This window comes from Lynx canadensis, chromosome F2 (assembly GCF_007474595.2).
Source record: "Lynx canadensis isolate LIC74 chromosome F2, mLynCan4.pri.v2, whole genome shotgun sequence".
Lineage (NCBI taxonomy): Eukaryota > Metazoa > Chordata > Mammalia > Carnivora > Felidae > Lynx > Lynx canadensis.
The window spans coordinates 21,872,393-21,894,186 of record NC_044320.2 but is presented as its reverse complement, the minus strand read 5'-3'; the positions used below and the strand labels follow the sequence as shown (position 1 = coordinate 21,894,186).

Below are 21,794 nucleotides of genomic sequence, written 5' to 3'. Positions count from 1 at the left end.
AAAAGAGTTCTCACTTCCCAGGCCTCCATCTAAGTATGTTTCTTCCAAAGTAAGCCCTTTTTCTCTCTCAGTTGCCTCCTCATTCAGCTGAGCCTGTTGAAGGACCCCTATAGGACTTCATTTCCTTGACTTAGGCTACAATTTGAGCCCAGCACATGGAATCATCACCACCATTCGTTGTTGAGATTGCGGCCAACTATTTATCTATATGTAGTCATTCTCTGTGTAAGAAATAATGCATTATTAACACGGCTTTATTATCAGACCCAAGTTTGGCAGATAGAGCAACATTAGAGGGTAATTGGAAGAAAAGCTGATTTGTTAGCAAAATGTTGCCTTTTGGCTAATGAATCATTCTGATTTTTTGCACTGACAGCTCAGTAACAAGCTTGAAGACTACTTTGCTTCAGACCATTAAACTTTGACAAACCAGTGATTAACTACAGCTAGAGCCAGTGGTCTGTGGGGATTATTGCAATTATGAGCCATATCTATAACTTTTCAAAATCATTAGTTGAGACAAGGTGGGTTTGATGATGGAGGGGCCACTGACGGATAGGCTCCATTGCCTCGTCGTACACAGGCAATAAACAGCTGCTGGAAGACAGTCAGTCAGCAACAGCTCTGTTTTGGGGGAAGCTCTAGTGAGAGCAATAAAGGCTGCTTTCAGAGAATGAGCCTTGTTTGGGAAGGAAGAGACAAGAATTTCTTCTGACTTGTAGTTGGAGGCTGGAGGTCTTTTCTCTAAGGAGAACTCAAAGGCAGTAGAGAAGGCAAACCAAACAGACAGAAAAGCAAGGTGGGACCACCATGGCTTGGGTTCTCTTCCTGTGCTTTATTGGATTGTTGTTACACTCAGGGGCCCCAGTGGAAGGTGCCTGCCCTTTTCTTTACTGCTCCCTACTATTCATAATAGGGATCTTGAAATAAGGTGAATAATATAAATTAGTAGGGCAGAAGGAAGTGGTAAAAAAAACTGTGGTAAAATTGCAAGTCAAATACAAACACAGCTGTGGGCTGTGACTCCTGGGTTACAGGCAAAAGTCCAAGTCCTCAGCCTTAAGTGTAAGACTCTTCAAATCCAGCCCTCACGTCTCCAGCCTCATCCTTTTGTATTTTTGAACTCTTATGTCCCAGTCCAACTGTGATGTTCTCTAAATGTGATGTGACCCACACTTTCCAATCTCTGTACCTTTGATCTCCCTGGAATGGCTGCAACCTTGAACTTCATTTCTATTTGTTCAAATCCTATCCACTCTCTGGGTATCTGTTTCTTATAAAATTGGGAAGAAGAGGTGGATTAAATCAACATTAAGACCCTTTCTCTGATCAAGTTTTGTGAGTCTGTGGCATATTTCACCAACTACGGTTGATATGCATGTGAATCTAGTTGCATTCTGGGGCCCTTAATCCCATGTAATGTTCTGTATCCCCCAGGTGGGCACATTGCTGGGAGTCTTGCTGTCGTCACAGATGCTGCCCACCTCTTAATTGACCTGACCAGTTTCCTGCTCAGTCTCTTCTCCTTGTGGTTGTCATCAAAGCCCCCTTCGAAGCAGCTGACGTTTGGATGGCACCGGGCAGGTATAGTTCACCCACTGAGCATTAATGTCAAGGTAGTGCTGCAAGGTCAAACCAAGGATAAAGACAGAAGAGACAAAGCAAAGCCTTGTTCAGAAATCCCTTAGAGGCACGTCTGATGTTCAGGATAAAAAGGATGTGTGTTCTCAAGGGCGCTTTGGCAACAAGCCAGATTAATTGCACTACCTCTATTTCAGTGGAATAACAGGAACACAGGTATCACTTCTGCAACCGCCCTGGCCCAAGGGTAACATTCATCAAGTTACTCTGCATCTGGGAGGGAGGATGGGATAAAGCATCTACCATTTTGCAAAGTCAGGCACAGAGAGCCCAAGAGAGCTAGAGAGATTGAAGAACTTCTCACAGGTAAGTCGAGAATAGAACGTGAAGGAGAATTTAGGGCGGAGCAAGGGTGGCCAACATGCTGACACGGAGGCCAGCCTTCACTGGTGCCTCTAGATACAGACCACAACATACACACTGACAATTGTGGGCTGTGGTTTTTCAAGTTTAGAATGGTAGGAAGTTCTCGTTTCACACGAAACAATTTATCATAGCAAGTGTTTTGGATCACCTTTCCCTTAACATCCGGCAGTGGGGGGAGAGGGAGAGATGAGACAATAAACATCAATAAAAAGAATTTGTGACAATGTGACCTGAAGATGCTTTTCAGTCCCTGAACAGTGCTACACTTGGGAAACCTGCATTTTTGGCTGAGCGCCTGTCATTTGTACGCATTTTTACACGTACTCTCCCCTTTCTGGTACTATTGGTCAAAGCTCTTTGGTAAACATGGGATGTTTTATAAACACAGGCACAACCCAGAATTTAGAATACTGCTTGTACTTTCTCATCTTGGTGATGGAAGCTCATGAGCATTGACGCTGTAGAAAATCAGGGCTGTTCAATAGCACTCTCTGCTTTAAGACAAATGTTCTATGATACAGAGTATGATGTGGCCATAGAGCACTTTAAATGTGGCTACTGTTACTGAAGAACTGGATTATTTTATTTTATTCTATTTTATTTTATTATATTATATTTTAGAGAGAGCACATACCTGCATGTGAGCAGGGGAGGGGTGGAGGGGGAGAGAGAGAATTTTAAGCAGCCTCCATGTTCAGTGCAGAGACCCTGACGTGGAGCTCAATCTCACGAGCACGAGATCGTGACCTGAGCTGAAATCAAGAGTCAGACATTTAACTGACTGAGCTGCCCAGGCACCTGGAAGAACTGGATTTTTAATTTTTTAATTTAAATGGATACAGCCACATGTGATGATGGTTACTGTTTTAGGCAGTACTGCTTAGACACACAGGTGAAAATGAACTAGCTTGTCAAATAGGTAATTTCATGGATGACTTTGTTTAGGAAGAAGCTAAGTATAAAAAGTGAATTTATTTAAAAAAAAAGTGTTAAGTGGCTAATAAGACAGGTGTCATGTGGACAGCTTGCATGTAAATGATTGAAGTCTGGGATACAATAGCCCCACACTGGGAAACAATACTTTACATTGTTCTGCTTTGACAGGGGAAAGATCAAAAGTAGGGAAAGTCCCCGGCAATGGACTCTCAGAATACTTCTGTGCCCTGGAAGGCTTTTAGTACCTGCCTACAAGGTTGAGTTAAAGATCAGGGAGAGGTGTTAAGGAACTCCACAGTGAGCAAATGTGCTTTACTCAGCCTGCAGACTGAACACTATCTTATCTTTAAATATTAATATACATGTCTCTTCTCTGATACTTCTTTTCGATATGGTTGCTCTTAAAATGCAGTTAGAGTGTTGATATACCTCTGAGCTTGCCTCCGTGTTTATAATATGTTGGGTTGGCAAATGAAACTCATTTTCATCAAGTACCCTCCGAAGTCCTCCCTTGTTACTATTTTATTCCACACAAGGTACCGCTACTGGCAAATTGTAAATGTTTTATGGTGAAATTAAGAGTTTCTAAATACATTTTACTCTTTGCCTCTCATTATTTCATCTCCTAATAAGTTTCAATCATTTTAGCACCTGTTTAAATTAAAATCCCCGAGGAAAATAGCAATGGCAGATAGCAATTAATATGCTTTAAAAATTTGCTAGAAATTACTTACTAATATGGAGCATAATGAACTCAGATGCTGGTGTTTAATGAATGCAACACTAAAGTGAATCATCTTAGTGCTAAAATCCATCCACACATTTGGAACTAGTTAGTTTAGAGCCTCTTTTCTCAGGGGGACAGGTTGGGGTAAGCAAGGAACATCAATGTCTTATGACTCTTGGGAGATCAAGGTGATCCAAAAATTATTTGTGTATGGGTGTCTGTGTGCTCGAATCCCTAGAGATCCTTGGTGCCCTGCTGTCCATCCTGTGCGTCTGGGTGGTGACGGCTGTGTTGGTGTACCTGGCATGTGAGCGCCTGCTGTACCCTGATTACCAGATCCAGGCGACGGTGATGATCATCATTTCAGGCTGTGCGGTGGCAGCCAATATTATGTAAGTCACCCCGCCCATAAAAGCTTGTTTTTAACCCTGTGTGGACACAGACAGTGGGGTTTTTCTTGATGTTCGTTTTTGCTTGATTTTTCCATTTGTGGAAATGGTGAATTGAATAAACTGCCAATGAGGTAGTGCAAAGGCCGGGATCTGAATCTAGACCCAAGAGGCCCAGGATTGAGCTCCTAGCCAGTCTGCACTCTCATACGTATTGATAGTTCCATATGGGAAATGACTTACTCCTATTTATTTAAAAAATTTTTTAAAAAATGTTTTATTTATTTAAAAAAAATTTTTTTTTAACATTTATTTATTTTTGAGACAGAGAGAGACAGAGCATGAACGGGGGAGGGTCAGAGAGAGGGAGACACAGAATCCGAAACAGGCTACAGGCTCTGAGCTGTCAGCACAGAGCCCGACGTGGGGCTCGAACCCACGGACCGCGAGATCGTGACCTGAGCCGAAGTCGGCAGCTCAACCGACTGAGCCACCCAGGCGCCCCAGAAATGTTTTATTTATTTTTGAGAGAGAGAGAGAGAGAGAGAGAGAGAGAGAGAGAGAGACAGAACTGAGTGGGGGAGGGGCAGAGAGAGAGGGAGACACAGAATCTGAAGCAGGCTCCAGGCTCTGAAGTGTCACCCCAGAGCCCGATCTGGGGCTCAAACCCACAAACCGTGAGAGATCATGACCTGAGCCGAAGTTGGACACTTAACTGACTGAGCCGCCCAGGTACCGCATCCGATTTGGTTTTTGTTACATGATCACATTATGGGTTCCCAGAGTGCTGGGTTGGAAGGGATCTTAGATTTTGTTTACTCCAGTCCCCTTTCTATTTTTGAATTCTCTTTTGCAACATCCCCATAAAATAAATAGTCATTAGTGTCATATATTTTAACAGAACTAGTAACAGAGAATTTGTTCCTCTCAAAAGCAGTCTATCTTATCTTTGTATCATTGTAAGACTGCCTGAAAACTCCTTCTTAAGCTCTATTAGCTAGTCGCTGTCTTTAGTTTCCACCTTTTGGTCCATTCTCTTATCCAAGCAGTCTTAATTCATTCTTATGAGACATGTGATGTTACTGGACATGTGATCATTTCTGTATTGGTCTGCTCTTACCCAAGTAAGCTACTTGATTGTTCATGACAAGGGTGCGGGGTGGGTGCTGTTAAGGCCAGGCCTTTGGTCCTTTTTGGTTGATTTACTCCTTCCAATCTGATAGCCTGATTCTGGGCAACCCAACTTAAAACTGCATCATCTACCTACCTACCTACCTACCCTACCTATCAATTATCTGTGGTCAACAAAATAATGGCTCAAAGATTTCCTCAAAGATTTCCATATTCTAATCCTTGGAACTTCTGAGTATGTTAACTTACATGGTAAAGGAACTTTGCAAATGTGATTAAGTTCAGGATGGATCTTGAGATGGGGAGATTATCCTAGGTTATCTAGACAGGCCAAATGTAACCAGAAAGATCCCTGTGAGAGGGACACTTGAGGTCAGAGTAAAGGGAAGATGCTGTATTGCTGGCTTTGAGGACAGAGAAAGGATCCTGGAGCTAAGGAAACTAAGTGATCTCTAGAAGCTGGAAAAGGTAAGATAATGAATTCTCTCCTAGAATCTCCAGAAGGAATGTAGTCCTGCATACCCATTTTAGAACCATAAGACAATATATTTATATTGTTCTAAGCCACAGAAGCTTTGTAATAATTTGTTATAGCAGCAAAAAGAGACTCATATACACTATCTGTGTATCATCTATCTATCTTGTGATGCAACATGATACATGCTGTGAGGTAGGCTTATACCCGAAAGTGAAGAAGAATCACATTTTAAACAGTGTCTTTTAAGGAAGGCACAATGGAATCTCTGGTATGAGAGGAAAATCCGAATGTGTACATTTTGAAAACGCTCCTCAGGTCACTCTAATACCCATACCTTTTGCCTGCGTCAGTTCCTCACCTCTTAGTGTGCAAACTGTTGCTCGAAATATCTAAGCTAACCAATTAGAAGAGTGGTATTTGACTGCTATTACTGAGTAGATCCCTATTTCCATCCAGCTAACTTGAAAATGTGTTTCATATTGGCACTGGGAGAAAAAGTGTGTAGAGTTCAATGCAAATCTATCAGCACAAGGAGACAAATAAGGCAGAGCACATGTGTTGCTGACTGGGGTCAATAACATCATCTTTGCATAAAGAGAACAATATGTCCCCAAGACAGCAGGGACAATGAAAATATTAATAATTTCCCAAGAGGCATATGTCACATAGGTTGTGTCGATGCTACATGAATATGAAGGATACAGCTAGCTAACTTCCCCATAAATCTAGAACCTTGATAATCGAGTTTGCCTTTCTAAATAGATGCCATCCAAATTTTCTTCCTACAGCAACTGCTTTTGAACTTTGATCTTAACATTGCAGGTGCTTTTCCTACTTAGAAAGATAAGGAAATTGAAAAGTGGTGACTTCCCTGTGCAAGTAGGTAGTTATTTATAGAAAAAGATATTGAGTGACTATAATGTTTCTCCTAGAACTGGGATTATAGTTTCAAGTGCTGCTAGATGCTGTGTTGTCTGAATACAGAAATATCAGAACCATAATTTGGGAATAAATCAAACCCTTGCAGACTCCAAATCAGGACAGAAAGTTCTAACAAAAGTTGCAAAGGGATTCTAGGATAAAGATTACTGACAGAGCCTTAAGACTGTTGCATGCTAAGTTTTCTCTGCCTGAAATATTCCCTCCTCTCCAGCCTGTAATTTAAATCTAACATAATCTTTCAAATCCAACTCAATTACTTTGTTTAACTAAATCAGACTTCCCTGTTATATTATCTATAGTACCTGTTCTTACTAGACTTATTAAAATGAGAATTTTCCACTTATGGGTGTCTTTTTAAAATCTATGCTATCTCCATCATACTTAAAGCCACACCGGGGAAGGTTCACGTCTGTTTCATTCACCTTTATACCCCAAGCATTTAACAGTGGCTGGCACACAAGAGTCCCTAAGTTGTTTTTTTTTTTTTTAATGAAATGAGTAAAAGAATGAATGACAAGGTGATGAGCACACATGGATAGATCTAGAAAGAGAGTATGTTAACTGCCAGCCATATTAAGCTGTCTGAGGATTCATAAATGGTAATTATTAATTAAGGGTGAATTTCTGTCCAAACACTGACCATCTAAAAACTGTGTATTAAAGGGGCGCCTGGGTGGCGCAGTCGGTTAAGCGTCCGACTTCAGCCAGGTCACGATCTCGCGGTCCGGGAGTTCGAGCCCCGCGTCAGGCTCTGGGCTGATGGCTCGGAGCCTAGAGCCTGTTTCCGATTCTGTGTCTCCCTCTCTCTCTGCCCCTCCCCCGTTCATGCTCTGTCTCTCTCTGTCCCCAAAATAAATAAACGTTGAAAAAAAAAACTGTGCATTATGTAATGATCAAATATTGCTGGATAGCAGTCATTCTACTTTGTGGATAATGACCTTGGGTTTAACAGACACTTTACCAGCAAATAGACTGGGATGTATAGTACTAAATAATATTTTTTTAAAACTTTTGTTCCAAAATAAAATCAGGTACATAATTTATATGCCTAACACTTATCTCTTTGACTTGGGTAGGAGATGTTAAATTTTGTAATATGTTATCTATAGAGAGAGAATGAGGCCACAGCTCATACTCTTAGGACTGTATACACACATGTGTTTATATATATATACATTTATATATACATTTGCATATATATACATTAATATATATTTACACACATATATGTGATACATTAATATATTTTAGTCTCTTGTTAATAGCTAATATGGAAGAGAAAACAGGTGAACCTTTGTTGTCTGTCCTTGTGTAAAAATTTAAAACTTGTATGATACATTTGTTTTCAAAATTAGTCGAAAATAGTACATTTTACAGCATTAATATTTCAACTATCTTCCATCTTGGATAACACATGCGCTTGTCAACTGCTTCATTATGCTGCATAGGTTTTCAATGGCTAATCTCATGTGTGCCAAGAACATCCTTTTCTCTTTCAGACTAAGTGTGATTCTGCACCAGAGACATGCTGGACACAATCACAAGGAAGTGCAAGCCAATGCTAGTGTCAGAGCAGCCTTTGTGCATGCCCTTGGAGATCTATTTCAGAGCATCAGTGTGTTAACCAGTGCACTTATTATCTACTTTAAGGTGAGTATGTTTGAGTTTACTCACTGTCATAGTAAGTTTATAGATTAGGTACTGCAGAAGCTGACCTGCCAGTATTAACCTAAATGAGGGTGGCCAGCCTCTATTTACCTATACCAACTACTTTGCAAGGTTTAAACAAACAACACATATTCAAAGCCTGAAACCTTAGACTTTCCAGATTCCTAAGTACTATGTCTCCAAATGTAGGGCTGCCAGTCTTCCAAGAAAGTAGTTCCTTTTGTCATGGAGTTAAGACGAACAGCAATGGAACCATGAATACCTTAGGATTCTTGGGTTGTAAGCAATAGAAAGGATGTCTAGCTTACTTAAGCAAAAATATATTTATTAGTTGAAATGTATTGGATGTACTCTTGGATAGAAATCAAGGTAGAAATAAGGACAACATTAGGTATCTTAGATTTCAGAAACTATGCAAATTCTGTCCCAGGTACCAGTGCAGAAATGACTGCGAGTCAACCAATTTTTTTCCATTTCTTGGCATTCTGCTGGAGATTCTCTTTCTCTGGGAAAGAGAGCCCACCAGACCTAGCTTGGGTCTTGTACCTGCTGCTTGGCTGGGGAGGAAGAGCACCTGATTGACTGTCCCACCAATATCACCCCCCAGTGGGGGAAAGATAATTCTCCCCCTGCCCCCGACAAATCAGGGTGTTAATGAAAAGTTGAGATGGATCTTGGATGAAACTCTGACCCTAAACAAACATTTACTATAGATCTGTGTTTCTTGTACCAAGAACTAACAGAAGTGGGTTGGGGTGTAGGTGGGGGAAATGGAAAAGAAGAGCATTGAGCTCTGTTGTTTGCACCTTGATTGTCCAGTTATCAAGGACTCTTTATTATTTTTACTAAAAAATGAAAACACATAAATAAAAATTATAAAGACGTATCTGAATTCAATTGAGCAAATATTCACTGAAAGCTTTAAGTTTAAGGCAAAATCATTCACACTTGTCCTGGGTAGTGGAGTTTGAGAGTTTCTCAGAGGTAATGAGGCATGGACTTTTCTGTGGGACAAAACTTCATCAAGGGCAGAAGGACACGTATCTCTTCTGGAGCTAATGGCTCCAGTGGTGAGACAGGGCAAGAATGAGGCCTCAGCTCACACTCTTAGGACTTAATCAAAGATGCCTGTCTCAAACATTTCTCCAAAGAAGACATCCAAATGGTCAACCGACACATGAAAAAATGCTCAACATCACTCATCATCAGGGCAATGCAAATCAAAACCACAATGAGATACCACCTCATACCTGTCAGAATGGCTAACATGAACAACTCAGGCAACAACAGATGTTGCCAAGGATGAGGAGAAAGAGGATCTATTTGAACTGCTGGTGGGAATGCAAACTGGTGCAGCCACTTTAGAAAACAGTATGGAGGTTCCTCAAAAAATTAAAAATAGAACTACCCTATGGTCCAGCAATTGCACTATTAGGTATTTATCCAAGGGATACAGATATGCTGTTTTGAAGGGGCACATGCACCCCAATGTTTATAGCAGCACTATCGACAATAGCCAAAGTATGGAAAGAGCCCAAATGTCCATCGATGGATGAATAGATAAAGAAGATGTGGTATATATATACAATGGAGTATTATGTGGAAATCAAAAAGAATGAAATCTTGCCATTTGCAACTACATGGATGGAACTAGAGGATATTATGCTAAGCAAAATTAGTCAGTCAGAGAAAGACAAACATCATATGACTTCACTCATAGGAGGATTTTAAGATACAAAAAAGATGAACATAAGGGAAGGGAAGCAAAAATAATATAAAAACAAGGATAGTGACAAAACATAAGAGACTCTTAAATATGGAGAACAACAGAGAGTTGTTGGAGGGGGTTGTGGGAGGGGGGATGGGCTAAATGGGTATGGGGAATCTACTCCTGAAATCATTGTTGCACTATATGCTAACTACTTGGATGTAAATTAAAAAAAAAAAAGATGCCTGTCTCGAACATGTGCCATCCTGAGTAGGGAAAGAAAGGAAACAACCCCAGTCTGCCATGACCAAGCTCCAGCTGGGCCTTGGTCATGTGCAACCTCTGGGCAGGTGATACCCTTTCTTCTCATCATAAGGAAGGCTGAAAAGCCATTGACTATTATATAAATTTGTGCATATTTTCATCACATACTCTGTGCTTCTATTAACAGAAAAGTCAAATCAGGCCTTCAGAAAGAACACTCAAGGCCCCTCTCCTTTATGTCTTAAATTTAATTTTTAAATTTCTTCAGCCACTGATAGTTTAAAGCTTAAATGAAGGATTGAATCTTCAGGAAATCTTGCCTCTGAGTTGGATGTCAAGTTTCAGGGAGGTGAAAGGGTGATAGAGAGAAAAAGAAGCAGGGAGGTTTACTCATTTTATTATAAATCAGAATTTCTGCATGGAAGGCCTGAATTCAGTTAACCTAAGTCCCTATATTTTCTAGCCAGACTATAAAATGGCTGACCCAATCTGCACATTCGTCTTTTCCATCCTGGTTTTGGCCAGCACCATCACTGTCTTAAAGGACTTCTCCATCTTACTCATGGAAGGTAGGAGTGATTTTATTATTATTTCCAGGATCGGTGTTTCTCTTCCCTATAATCACAGAAGGGAATGGCATCAAGGCAAATCCACTGTTAATTTGCATTATAAGGAAAAGCTAAATGTTTAAGGATTTTTTGTGAAAACAAATATTATGATTTTTCTTCATATGGGAACAAAAAGAATTGCCTTCTCTTTTTTCCTCCAGCAACTATTAAATGATATGGCATACGATAAAAACGATATGTACAAATAATAAGGACAGGCACTGAGGGAGATATTGTGAAAATATAAATTTCTCCCTAGATATATGGAAAAGGCCTAAGAAAAATTGAATAAGCTATCTCTTAGGCAGCATTATAGCTACTATTAAGGGCTTGTCTAAAACCCTTGTTAGACCAGGCCAGCACTCAAACTTCAAGGCATCAGAATCACTTGGGGTCTGTTAAAACACAGATTTCTGGGCCCATCCTGATAGTTCCTGAACTGGTGGGTCTGGGGCAGCAGCTGGGAATTTGAATTTCTTTTTCTTTTTTTTTTTTTTAATGAAATTTATTGTCAAATTGGTTTCCATCAACACCCAGTGCTCATCCCAACAGGTGCCCTCCTCAGTGCCCACTTTCCCCTCCCCCCCCACCCCCATCAACCCTCAGTTTGTTCTTAGTATTTAAGAGTCTCTTATGGTTTGTCACCTTCCCTCTCTGTAACTTTTTTTTCTCCCGTTTCCCCCACCCCTGGTCTTCTGTTAAGTTTCTCAGGATCCACATATGAGTGAAAACATGGTATCTGTCTTTCTCTGCCTGGCTTATTTCACTTAGCATAACACTCTTTGGTTCCATCCACGTTGCTACAAATGGCCAGATTTCATTCTTCCTCATTGCCAAGTAGTATTCCATTGTGTATATAAACCACATCTTCTTTATCCATTCATCAGTTGATGGACATTTAGTCTCTTCCCATCATTTGGCTATTGTTGAAAGTGCTGCTATAAACATTGGGGTACAAGTGCCCCTATGCAACAGCACTCTAGGAATTTGAATTTCTAACAAGACGCTGATGCTGCTCGTCCAGGGACCACACTTCGAGAACCACTAGAATGACCTTTTCACACTACTGAAGGATTACTACACAAAAGGCACAAGAATGGAACCTAGAAAAGTCCATCAGAATTAGAGGTTTGCATCATATCAAGCAGTTGGATGATCAAGAATATCCAGACATTGGCTTGAACTTTTCTTTTTTGTCCAGCACATTTTGACATAAGGCAGACAGAGTTTCAGAGTGCACGTGCCTTCACAAAAGCCCACATTTCCTTAGTGTTCACTGTTGAGTACACGTTTAAGAGTTTTGTTCCTTTGGGCACTATAAACGTTGGAGGATGATGATGCTGACAACGGTGAATCACAAGATGGAGTCAAGCGTCACTAACAAATGAACGTCCTCTTTCTGAAGGTGACAATATTTGGTTTGTCAAGTCACAGATGCATCCATTTCCTTTCCTGAGGGCCAAGCGCTGAGCTGCAGCTGTTGTTCCTATTAGGGAACTTTGCTGACTTACAGGTGGATAAAAGGCAAATGGGTATCCATCGGAGATGAGTATTTTCCATCCCTGTCATAGCTCTTCTCAGGTGATTATCTCTTCTTATTTAAGGAAAACGTAGCTAACTTAAAACAACCTTCATAAACATTTATTTTTGAAAGAGAGTGTGAGAGCGAGTGGGGGAGGGGTAGAGAGCAGAAGACAGAGGATCTGAAGCTGGCTCAGACCTCAGGAGCTCTGAGTGCAGTGCTCCAACACACGAATTGTGTGATCGTGACCTGAGCCGAAATCAAGAGTCGCTTAACTGACTGAGCCATCCATGTGCCCCAGGAAAATGTAGCTAATTATTGAAGCTGGCAGGTAACTCCTACCTGGAAGAAGCTTTTTTTTTTTTTTTTTAATGTTTATTTATTTTTGAGACAGAGAGAGACAAAGCATGAACGGGGGAGGGGCAGAGAGAGAGGGAGACACAGAATCCGAAACAGGCTCCAGGCTCTGAGCTGTCAGCACAGAGCCCCACCCAGGGCTGGAACCCATGAACCGTGAGATCATGACCTGAGCCGAAGTCAGACCTTAACCAACTGAGCCACCCAGGCACCCCATTTTTTAAACTGGGTTTTCAAATTACGTTAGCATACAATAATACTTGTACTTAATAAAGTTTTATAAAAATATAGAAAGGAATAAAATTATAAAAAGTCTTTCCATTTTTTTACCTTTGAATTTTCAGTCCCATTCTTCAGAGGTAATACCTACTGATAAGTCATCCCAACATATCTGTGCATTCACACACACACACACACACACACACACACACACACACACACACGTCTTTTTTTATACAAACAGAATTTTGCATTGATACATAATTTTGCTCTGCACCTTGCTTTCTTTACTTGGAGGTCTTTCCATATGAGCATATATAGAGATACACCCTATTCCTTTTCATGATACAAAGTATTACACTGTATGCATGTACTTGCTTATTGATGATATTACAAATTATGGTGTAATTACCATGTGTGCATATATATATATATATATATATATATATGTATATATATATATAGTGCTTGTATGTCTGTGGCATAACTCCTAGAAGTGGCTTTGCTATTTCAAAAGTTATGTGCATTTAAAAATTTGATAGATGTTGCCATTTCTACCAAAAACGCCATATCAATTTCTTTCCCACCAATAGGATTTGACATTTCCACACATCCTCACCATCACTGAGTATCATCAAAATGTTGATTCTTTTGTAATATGATAGGTGAAAAACTATATCTTATTGATTCCATATGCAATTCTTTCATTATGAGAGATATTGAGTGATTTTGCATATATTTATTAACTTGGGTAATTATTTTTTAAATACTAATTAGCTATTTTCCTGGATGCATTGATATTTTGCAGGCTCTCCCTCAGGAAAAAAAGTTTCTAATATATGATGAAGCACTGAAGCCAGTGGGAACATATCTTCTTGTTTGTTGATATTATTTTACAGAGTAAAATAAGTAACAGTGAACTTGTGTTCTCCATAAAAGTAAAGAGATAATAGAGGCAAAAGAGAAGGGGGTAGTGGAATAGTGCGATTTCATCTCAAGGGTCCTAGATGAATGACAATAGGTCTTCAAAGGGTCAAATGAAACTCCTCAGAGGTGACACATTAGGCCTACTAGTCAGCTTTGGGTTGGGATACTTAGAGTCTACTATTTGCGTAACATTTCACACTGACAGCCTGGTCTTTAGAGTCTGACATCTCCCTTATCTATATATCCTAAGCAATGCTTCTTAACCTCTCTGATTCCCAATTTCCTCTCCCCAGTGAGATAGGAATTGTAACATTGATAATTAGCTCTTAAAGTTCTTAGAACTACTAAGTAAGACAATCACTATGAATACAGTACTTAGCACAAACCTTGACATATGGCAGTTTCTCAATAAAGGTGTGTTATTATCATTATAATATAACAATGTTACAATATAACAATGTCACCCACGAATCCATTCTATGGCTACTCTGAGAACTCTTTTAATTTGTTTCTAATGCCTGAGTTCGCAGAGTAAAAGAACATGTTGACCAGCTCTTTGTTACCCCATGAAACAATATGAAGTGGGATTAAACTAAACTCAAACTGTATAGAATTTTAATATTAGCCTCAAGGAGGAAGTCTCCATGAGCAAGGTTCTTAAATCCTGAAAAAGGAGGGTTAAGGGTTCCCTATTCCTTTAGTCCTTTAAAGGAATAGGGAACCTATTGGGAACCATTGGGTGGCTCAATGGGTTAACTGTCCGACTTCAGCTCAGGTCATGCTTTCGTGGCTTGTGAGTTCAAGCCCCGCTTCAGGCTCTGTGCTAACAGTTCAGAGCCTGGAGCCAACTTCGGATTCTGTGTCTCCTCTCTCTCTGCCCCTCTCCTGCTTGCACTCTCTCAAAAATTAATAAACATTAACAAAAATTTAAAGTTATTGTTGACTAGCTGCTCATTATAATCATTTGGGAAGCTTTTTAAAAATACTTGTGCCTAGGCCCCCCATACCCAGAGATTCCAATTTAATTGACTGGGGTAGGGGCCGGTTTTGTGTTTTTTAACATGCAGCCAAGCTTGAGAACTACTGCAAGGCACAGCTGCCCAGTGGCTCTTAATGTTAGTGCAATGGTTCTCAACCTTGGTTGTATGTTAGAATCACCGAATGAGCTATAAAAATACTGATGCTTCATCTTATCCCCAGAGGGTCTGATTAATTGGTCTTGGGTGTAATCTGGTGATCAGGATTTCTAAAATCTCCTCTGATGATACTAATGTACATTCAAGTTGGAGAGCCATATCAACCATATCGAAAGTGTGTCGATTTCAGAGCTCATCCATAGAAATTTTCTTTAGGGGGACTGGAATGAATCTAAGGCATATATATATACATATATATATATATGTATATATATATGTGTGTGTGTGTATATATATATATGTATAACAAACACACCAGGTGTTTGTGTCTATATGATTGAAGTAGAAGCTAAAAGGTGGTCATCCTTAATAATCTTTTCATTCTCTTTGGGTTAGTTGGCAGGGATTTAGTTATTGCATCAAATAGCCTTATCATTGTCATTCTGGTTGAGTTGATTAAAAAAAAAATAGCTTTATCATCGTTATGCTGGTTGAGTTGATTAAAAAAAAAAAACAACTTATGTTAAACTGATGTGTTTTCCAATCCTAACCACCCATTAACTTGCCCTCTCTCTAGCCAAGGCAAGGACCCTTAACACTTCCATATCCTCTCATCTTCCAAATGACGGTCCTTGTAATGTTTGAAGAAAGTGATCCTTCTTCCCTTAGCCTTCACTTCTTCAAGCTAGAGAAACCCCAGTTCCTTTAGCCAAAAGAATAGCTGATTGGCTGCCAGGGTCCCTCCCTCCCTGTGTGCCCCATACCATTCCTTTAGAAGCAAGGATGGTGTCAAACTCTGATCTTATATGACCCAGACAGTAAACCCTGACTAATGTACCTAAATAAATAAGAATTCTATAAATAGATGGTATTACAATGTTAGGATCATCTATTAACTCAGTTTAGTTAGTGACCTGTCAGATAACTACTATTATGTAGCATTGCAGTATACAAAGAACAGATATTTTCCCATTTTCTCCTCAAAGAATTTAGTGTACATATTGCTCTTATCACCCCTCTTTTACTACAGATGTGCTGAGGATCAGAGAAGTTCCATGATTTGAGTAAATTCATGGTAGTTGTGGTCAGAGTGCTAACCAGGAATTATTTGATTCCAAATCCCATGTTCCCTCATTTTGCTTTTTAGAGCGTATGCAAAGATAACTGGAAAAAGCTCAGTTGGTTTAATAACACACCCTGAAAACCAAGAATGATTACTATTGTTGGTTATTGCATAATAAAGTCTTTCATGTTGAACCCTTTGAAAGAGTCAGTTGAATTTAATTTGTAAACATCTGAAGTAAGAAACCAGAAAAGCGGAAGACAAGTTGATAATCCTGGGGAAAATTTTGCAGCCCCACTTAGCCATGTTAATGAGCTGTAGTTAGTTAAATAACAAAGAGTCTCCCTCCCTTTCCACTTGTCAGGTGTGCCAAAGAACCTGAACTACGATGATGTGAAAGAGCTCATCTTAGCGGTGGATGGAGTGGTGTCTGTGCACAGCTTGCACATCTGGTCTCTAGCAATGAACCAAGTGATTCTCTCAGCTCATGTTGCTGCAGGTCAGTGAGTTTTGTAAACACCCTAACAAAATTCAGTCCTTGCCCTGTAAACTCAATAATTTCCCTCCTTTCTGTACAGCTGCCCTTCGTGTCTGTTGCCTGTCAAAACAACCGTGGAGTGTTTCCTATTACCAAAGCCCTTTGAAAAAAGCCCTTGTCAATGTTATCATGGCAACAGTGATACTGAGTACATCCCTTGAGGCAGACTGCAGAGGGTAGTGGGTAGAATGAATGGCTAAAATGCCACCCAAAGTTCAAGGTCTTCAACTGGGAAAATTAGATCTCACCTGTTTGACTTGGTGCCCGATGAATTAAATAATGGGATGAGCTCAACAATAAACTTCATTGAGTTATTTCCTGTGTCTGAGATGCTCTGCCTATTACAGAAGATTAAAAAAATGAAGGAGACCTAGGTCCCATACTTAAGATTCTAACAGGTTAAAAGATGTGCTAGTAGGAATTAATGGTGATTCCCTCACTGGATGGTTAGAAATTCTGTAACCATGTGAGATAATTCTTAGAATTTGGGGTTTATTCTAAAAAAGTACTTTCTCAAGTAGAATGTGATTTGTGCACCATGTGTCCTAGAGCTGGGGAGATAGGCAGTGGGGGAGGGGAAGCCTCTCACTGCTTCAGGAGACAGCTCAGGCCAAATGATATGTTAGGCTGCTAAAAAAATAATTCAAGAAGTTACTTAGAGGCAGGGTACAGGATCACTGGCGACAGGCATTTGAGGACTATGCTTTCTCTGATATCCTCGGCTTTGCTGAGAGGCTCAGATGTGGCTACAGGTAATTTATAGCATCTACTACACCAATATTTCACTGCAGATGGTAGAATCTAGTAAACAATCAGGTTACTATGGAGGGAATCTTACAGCTTCCTGATACCTTTTGGGACAAGAGAGAAGATGGCAGTGAGGTTCCTGCTCAAAGAAGAGTCTGTAGGGAGCTCTAAATGCTTCCCTGTTCCTATCACTGGTCTTGGTATAAATGCTGACTAGATACAAGAGCTTCAACGCAAAAGGTCTCTGGGGACTGGTGGGAAGGGCTATATAAAAAATCAGAGCTTTGTCTTGGCTTTTTTCAGGCCTTATCTCCCCTTCCATGGTCAGGTTCTAGGAGGGCCAGACCCAAGAGAGAACTGTGGGCAGGAAGAGTTTCCATAGTGATGGGTACTTTGCTGCACTAGAATTTCCCCCTGTCTTGTCTGTGTGAATATAGCTGATTATCAGAGCCAGAGTACTTCCCCTGAGTGCTCCGCCTGTGGCCCTCCCCACCAGGTTAAAGACAAAGTGCTTGAGGCTGGAAATTTAGCCGTCACCCATGTGTGTGCAATCAGTGCCCCTCTCACTGTGGTTCTTTCTCAACAGCAGCCAGTCGGGACAGCCAGGTTGTTCGAAGAGATATTGTAAAAGTCCTCAACGATAGCTTTACTGTGCACTCACTCACCATTCAGATGGAATCTCCAGCTGACCAGGACCCTGACTGTTTTTTCTGTGAAGAACCCCGGGACTAGTTCAGCCACAATGTCAACTTCCAGAGTTCAATGGCCCACTATACACTGCTCTGCAGTTTCTAGAATATAAGAAATAAAGAACCAAAGGAAGAAGTTTGAGAAATTCATGATACAGTACAGTGCACATTTTATCCACCATGAATGAAGATGCATATAGATTCATTAATCAATTGGATTATCAACTCATCAGTAGCTGTGTTCAATTACAGGAATGTGTGTATGGACTATTCCTGACTGGGGCTGAAGTAACAGCTGTTCGTAACCACAGGCAATAAAAAGTTCATCCCCCTTCAGTGATGTATCCTGAGGATGAGTGGGTAAAATTGAACTTGGGAAAGTCTTATTAGGAATCAGTGCCCAGGAAAAGTCACAAAATTCTCCTCAAATGGGAGAAAAAAGCAAACTAGGAAGAGCTTAAGTTAAAAGAGATGCTGGAAGCTTAACACCCCACTAGACCTTGACTCTCTGGCCAGTTTATAATAGGATTTGGAGCAGTTTCTTTTTACTCCCTATCAGCATCACCATTCCCTAAACGGGGTAGAAATGTCCTCTTTCCTTCTCACAAATTATGTTTTAACATGTCTAAAACTATTGAATGGTATTTTGCTTCTCTGTGTAAAAGCTCTGGACAAATGAAAAATTATGAAATTGCTGCTTTTTGAGTGTTTTCACTTGGTGTGACCTAATAACAAAACAAGAGGCACAGAGCATCAGAGTTCTTATTCCAGATCATATGGAAAATAATTTAGTCAAATAATTAAGAACTCACAGGTGTTAAATAATATTTATGGAATACCAACTATTGTCCAGGTATTATACTAGGCTTTTCAGATGTGTCACCTCATTTCATTTGAGTGACAACTTTGGAAAGTTGCAATTAATACCATCGTTATATAGACAAGGACATAGGCTCACAGAAGGTAAGTTATTTAACCGATATCATTATTCATTCATTCAAAAACAATTTTTCAGAGCACCTGGGTGGCTCAGTCAGTTAAACATCTGACTCTTGATCTTGGTTCAGATCATGATCTTACGGTTCATGAGATGGAGCCCTGGGTCGGGCTCTGAGCTGACATCCTGGAGCCTGCTTGGGATTCTCTCTCCCTTTCTCTCTGCTCCTCCTTCTCTCTCTCTCAAAAATAAATAAATAAACTTTAAAACAATAGATAATCTTTCAATACAGGTTATGAGCTAAGCATTGGTGAACTATGTCAGTGTGGCCTTTGTGTTCATGGAGCTCCTCCCCTTTTGTTGGGAAGACAGGCATTCCACCAATAAACACCAAGAATGTACTACAAATAGTGGCAAATGATGAAAGGAGAGAGGCTGATTTAGGTTGGTGGAGGTCAATGGGGAGCCTCTCTGAAGAAACAGCACCCAAGCTGAGACCTGAACAGTAGGTGGTAGCCAAACGAATTGTAAGAACATTCTGGATGAAGCAAGAGCATCAATGGATACCATGAAGAAAGTACTTGGTGTGTGGGAGGAAATGAAGATGGCCATTGTGGCTGGAGGGTAATAAGTGAGGGGTGAGTTAAAAAAACATTGAGGACATGAAGCAGGAGAGAATGACAAGTCTGGCTGGCAAGGCAAAATTCTCTCATTCTGAGTCATTGATTGTATAATACCATGCTTCTAGCCCTGATTGTAACTCAACATCACTTGTAGAGAGTAAAATAAAATAAAGATGTGCAGGCCCACATCCTGGAAATCCTGAATCAATGGATCTGATTTGGAACTTAAACTTCTGTACTTTTTTTTTTTTTTTTTTAACATACCCAGAGATGTTTTGAAGAACAGCCAGGGTCTAGAAGAACTTCAATCAAAAGAGGTCACTGAGTATGGGAATTCAGACACATAACCAGGATACCTACAATAATATATTGAATTGCAAACACATGGATGGGGCACAGAAAAAGTGATGGGCATTGCTGTGTGGGCATGGCTGTTGAGGCTTCATGTCATTGAGGTGACAGTCATGTTGGACTTTGAATAGATCTGGAGTTTCTGTAGACAGATGAAGAAAAGGGCATTCTAGACAAAGGGAAGACTGTATGGAAGGCATACTCAGGGTTACCTGTTAGTTTTTAATTTGAAAAGCAGAATATATGTGGCAAAGGAAACTTTCAACTCTGATTTTAAAACTATATACTTTTTACCACTTTACCATTATTAATATTGTAGAGAACAAGAGTTATGTCTCTGATGATTTTTATGTCACTGTCAGCATCTAGCAGGGTGCTGGAAACCTAACAGGCATTAAATAATTGTCGAGACAATGACTCTGGGGCCGTTCATGGGTCTTGTCATTATTTTTCATTTACATTTGTATTTTTCTGGAAATTTGAGGGCCAAGAAAACATTGACTTTGACTGAGGAGGTCACATCTGTGCTATCTCTGCAAATCAATCAGCACTGCTGAAATAGCTACTTAGCATTCTGCTGACAGCTCGCCCTGCTCAGTGGAGACAAATAGACTTGTCCCCCACCTCAGTGAGCACGTTTAGGCAACCAGAATTAGAGCCACTAAGGTTCCTAATGTCTCCTGCCTCATCTGGCTCTCCAAATTCGAGGGATAGTTCATGCCAAATCATATCTCCTGTCTCAAAGACCATTGAATGGTTTTGCTTTTCCATATTTTGTGTAGGACATAGCCCTTAAGACTTGGCAAACACACAAATTCTGGTGTAATTGTTCACTCTGCTTTCTTTTCAAAATCTCATTTATCTTTTATGTCAGAAACACACTGAATGCCAGGTAATCATAAGGTAAGGGGATTTGTATGTCAACCAAAGGAATTGCCCCATGGCTCCTAGCCATTTATTCTGTCTCCCTGAAATTCTACTTCTTTTGTTGGCTAGATTGAAAACTCTGGACAGTAGATGTTTTGGGGATAAAGTGCAAGACAATCTGCAATGGGGATTTTAAGGATTTGAAGATGAAAGGGCAGATGACACCAAGGGACTTTATGCACCATGTGTCAGTTTTGAAAGTCTGCTTCCCCTTTTGTCTCTTCCCTGCAGTTCAGGATCATGAACTCTAGGCCACTGACATTACTGGAATAGTGTAGTGGAATTCTTTACTTTATGCCATTGCATTCTCTCTGCCTGTCAAAACATCTTTCAAGTCATTCAAAGCAAGACGCTTTATTCTTCAGGCCAACTTCACCGCCATCCTCCACATCTTTAATATGCTTCTCTGTCATCCAACATCCAGTCAAGATTTATCTAGGACTCTATGGTGATGTTAGGGCCCATAAAAGAAATTGATGTGTTCCATATGTTTGGTTACAGATGGGAAATGGGAATGTCGAAGGACATGAAGGAGAGAATGTTTGCACTTTGAACATCGTGTTTGTAGTTAGATTGCCTGAATTTGAATCCTAGCTCTTCCCATTATTAGCTCTGTGGCTTCAAGCTGGTTACTTAAATGCTCTGTCCCTCTGTTTGCTGATCAGTAAAAGCTCGCTATTCAGATGTGTGACAATTTAGTAAGTTAGGACACTTAAAGACATTGGACTTGTGCATAGCATGTGGCTAACACTCAGTAAATACTAACCTCTATTTATTCTTATTTACAAAGGGAGTGCATATGAATGTGTGCATGAACACAGATTTATATCATCCTGGCTTTTAAAAGGCTTTGAATCTTCAACACAACTCCCACAAGAGAGTGGCAGAATTATTGGTGAG

At 40.2% G+C, this 21,794-nt stretch overlaps 1 protein-coding gene across 1 annotated transcript in view; it reads left to right on the top strand.

Annotated features, from left to right (window-relative positions):
• The window catches only part of SLC30A8 (solute carrier family 30 member 8), a 46,570-nt gene extending 27,680 nt beyond the window's left edge, over positions 1–18,890 (top strand). The window contains exons 3-8 of the mRNA XM_030304158.2: positions 1,438–1,584; positions 3,909–4,062; positions 8,110–8,260; positions 10,714–10,819; positions 16,447–16,581; positions 17,954–18,890. Of these exons, the coding sequence (XP_030160018.1) occupies positions 1,438–1,584; positions 3,909–4,062; positions 8,110–8,260; positions 10,714–10,819; positions 16,447–16,581; positions 17,954–18,099 (839 nt within the window). The 3' untranslated portion in view covers positions 18,100–18,890. The remainder of the gene's footprint in view (positions 1–1,437; positions 1,585–3,908; positions 4,063–8,109; positions 8,261–10,713; positions 10,820–16,446; positions 16,582–17,953) is intronic.
• Positions 18,891–21,794: the final 2,904 nt, after the last annotated feature.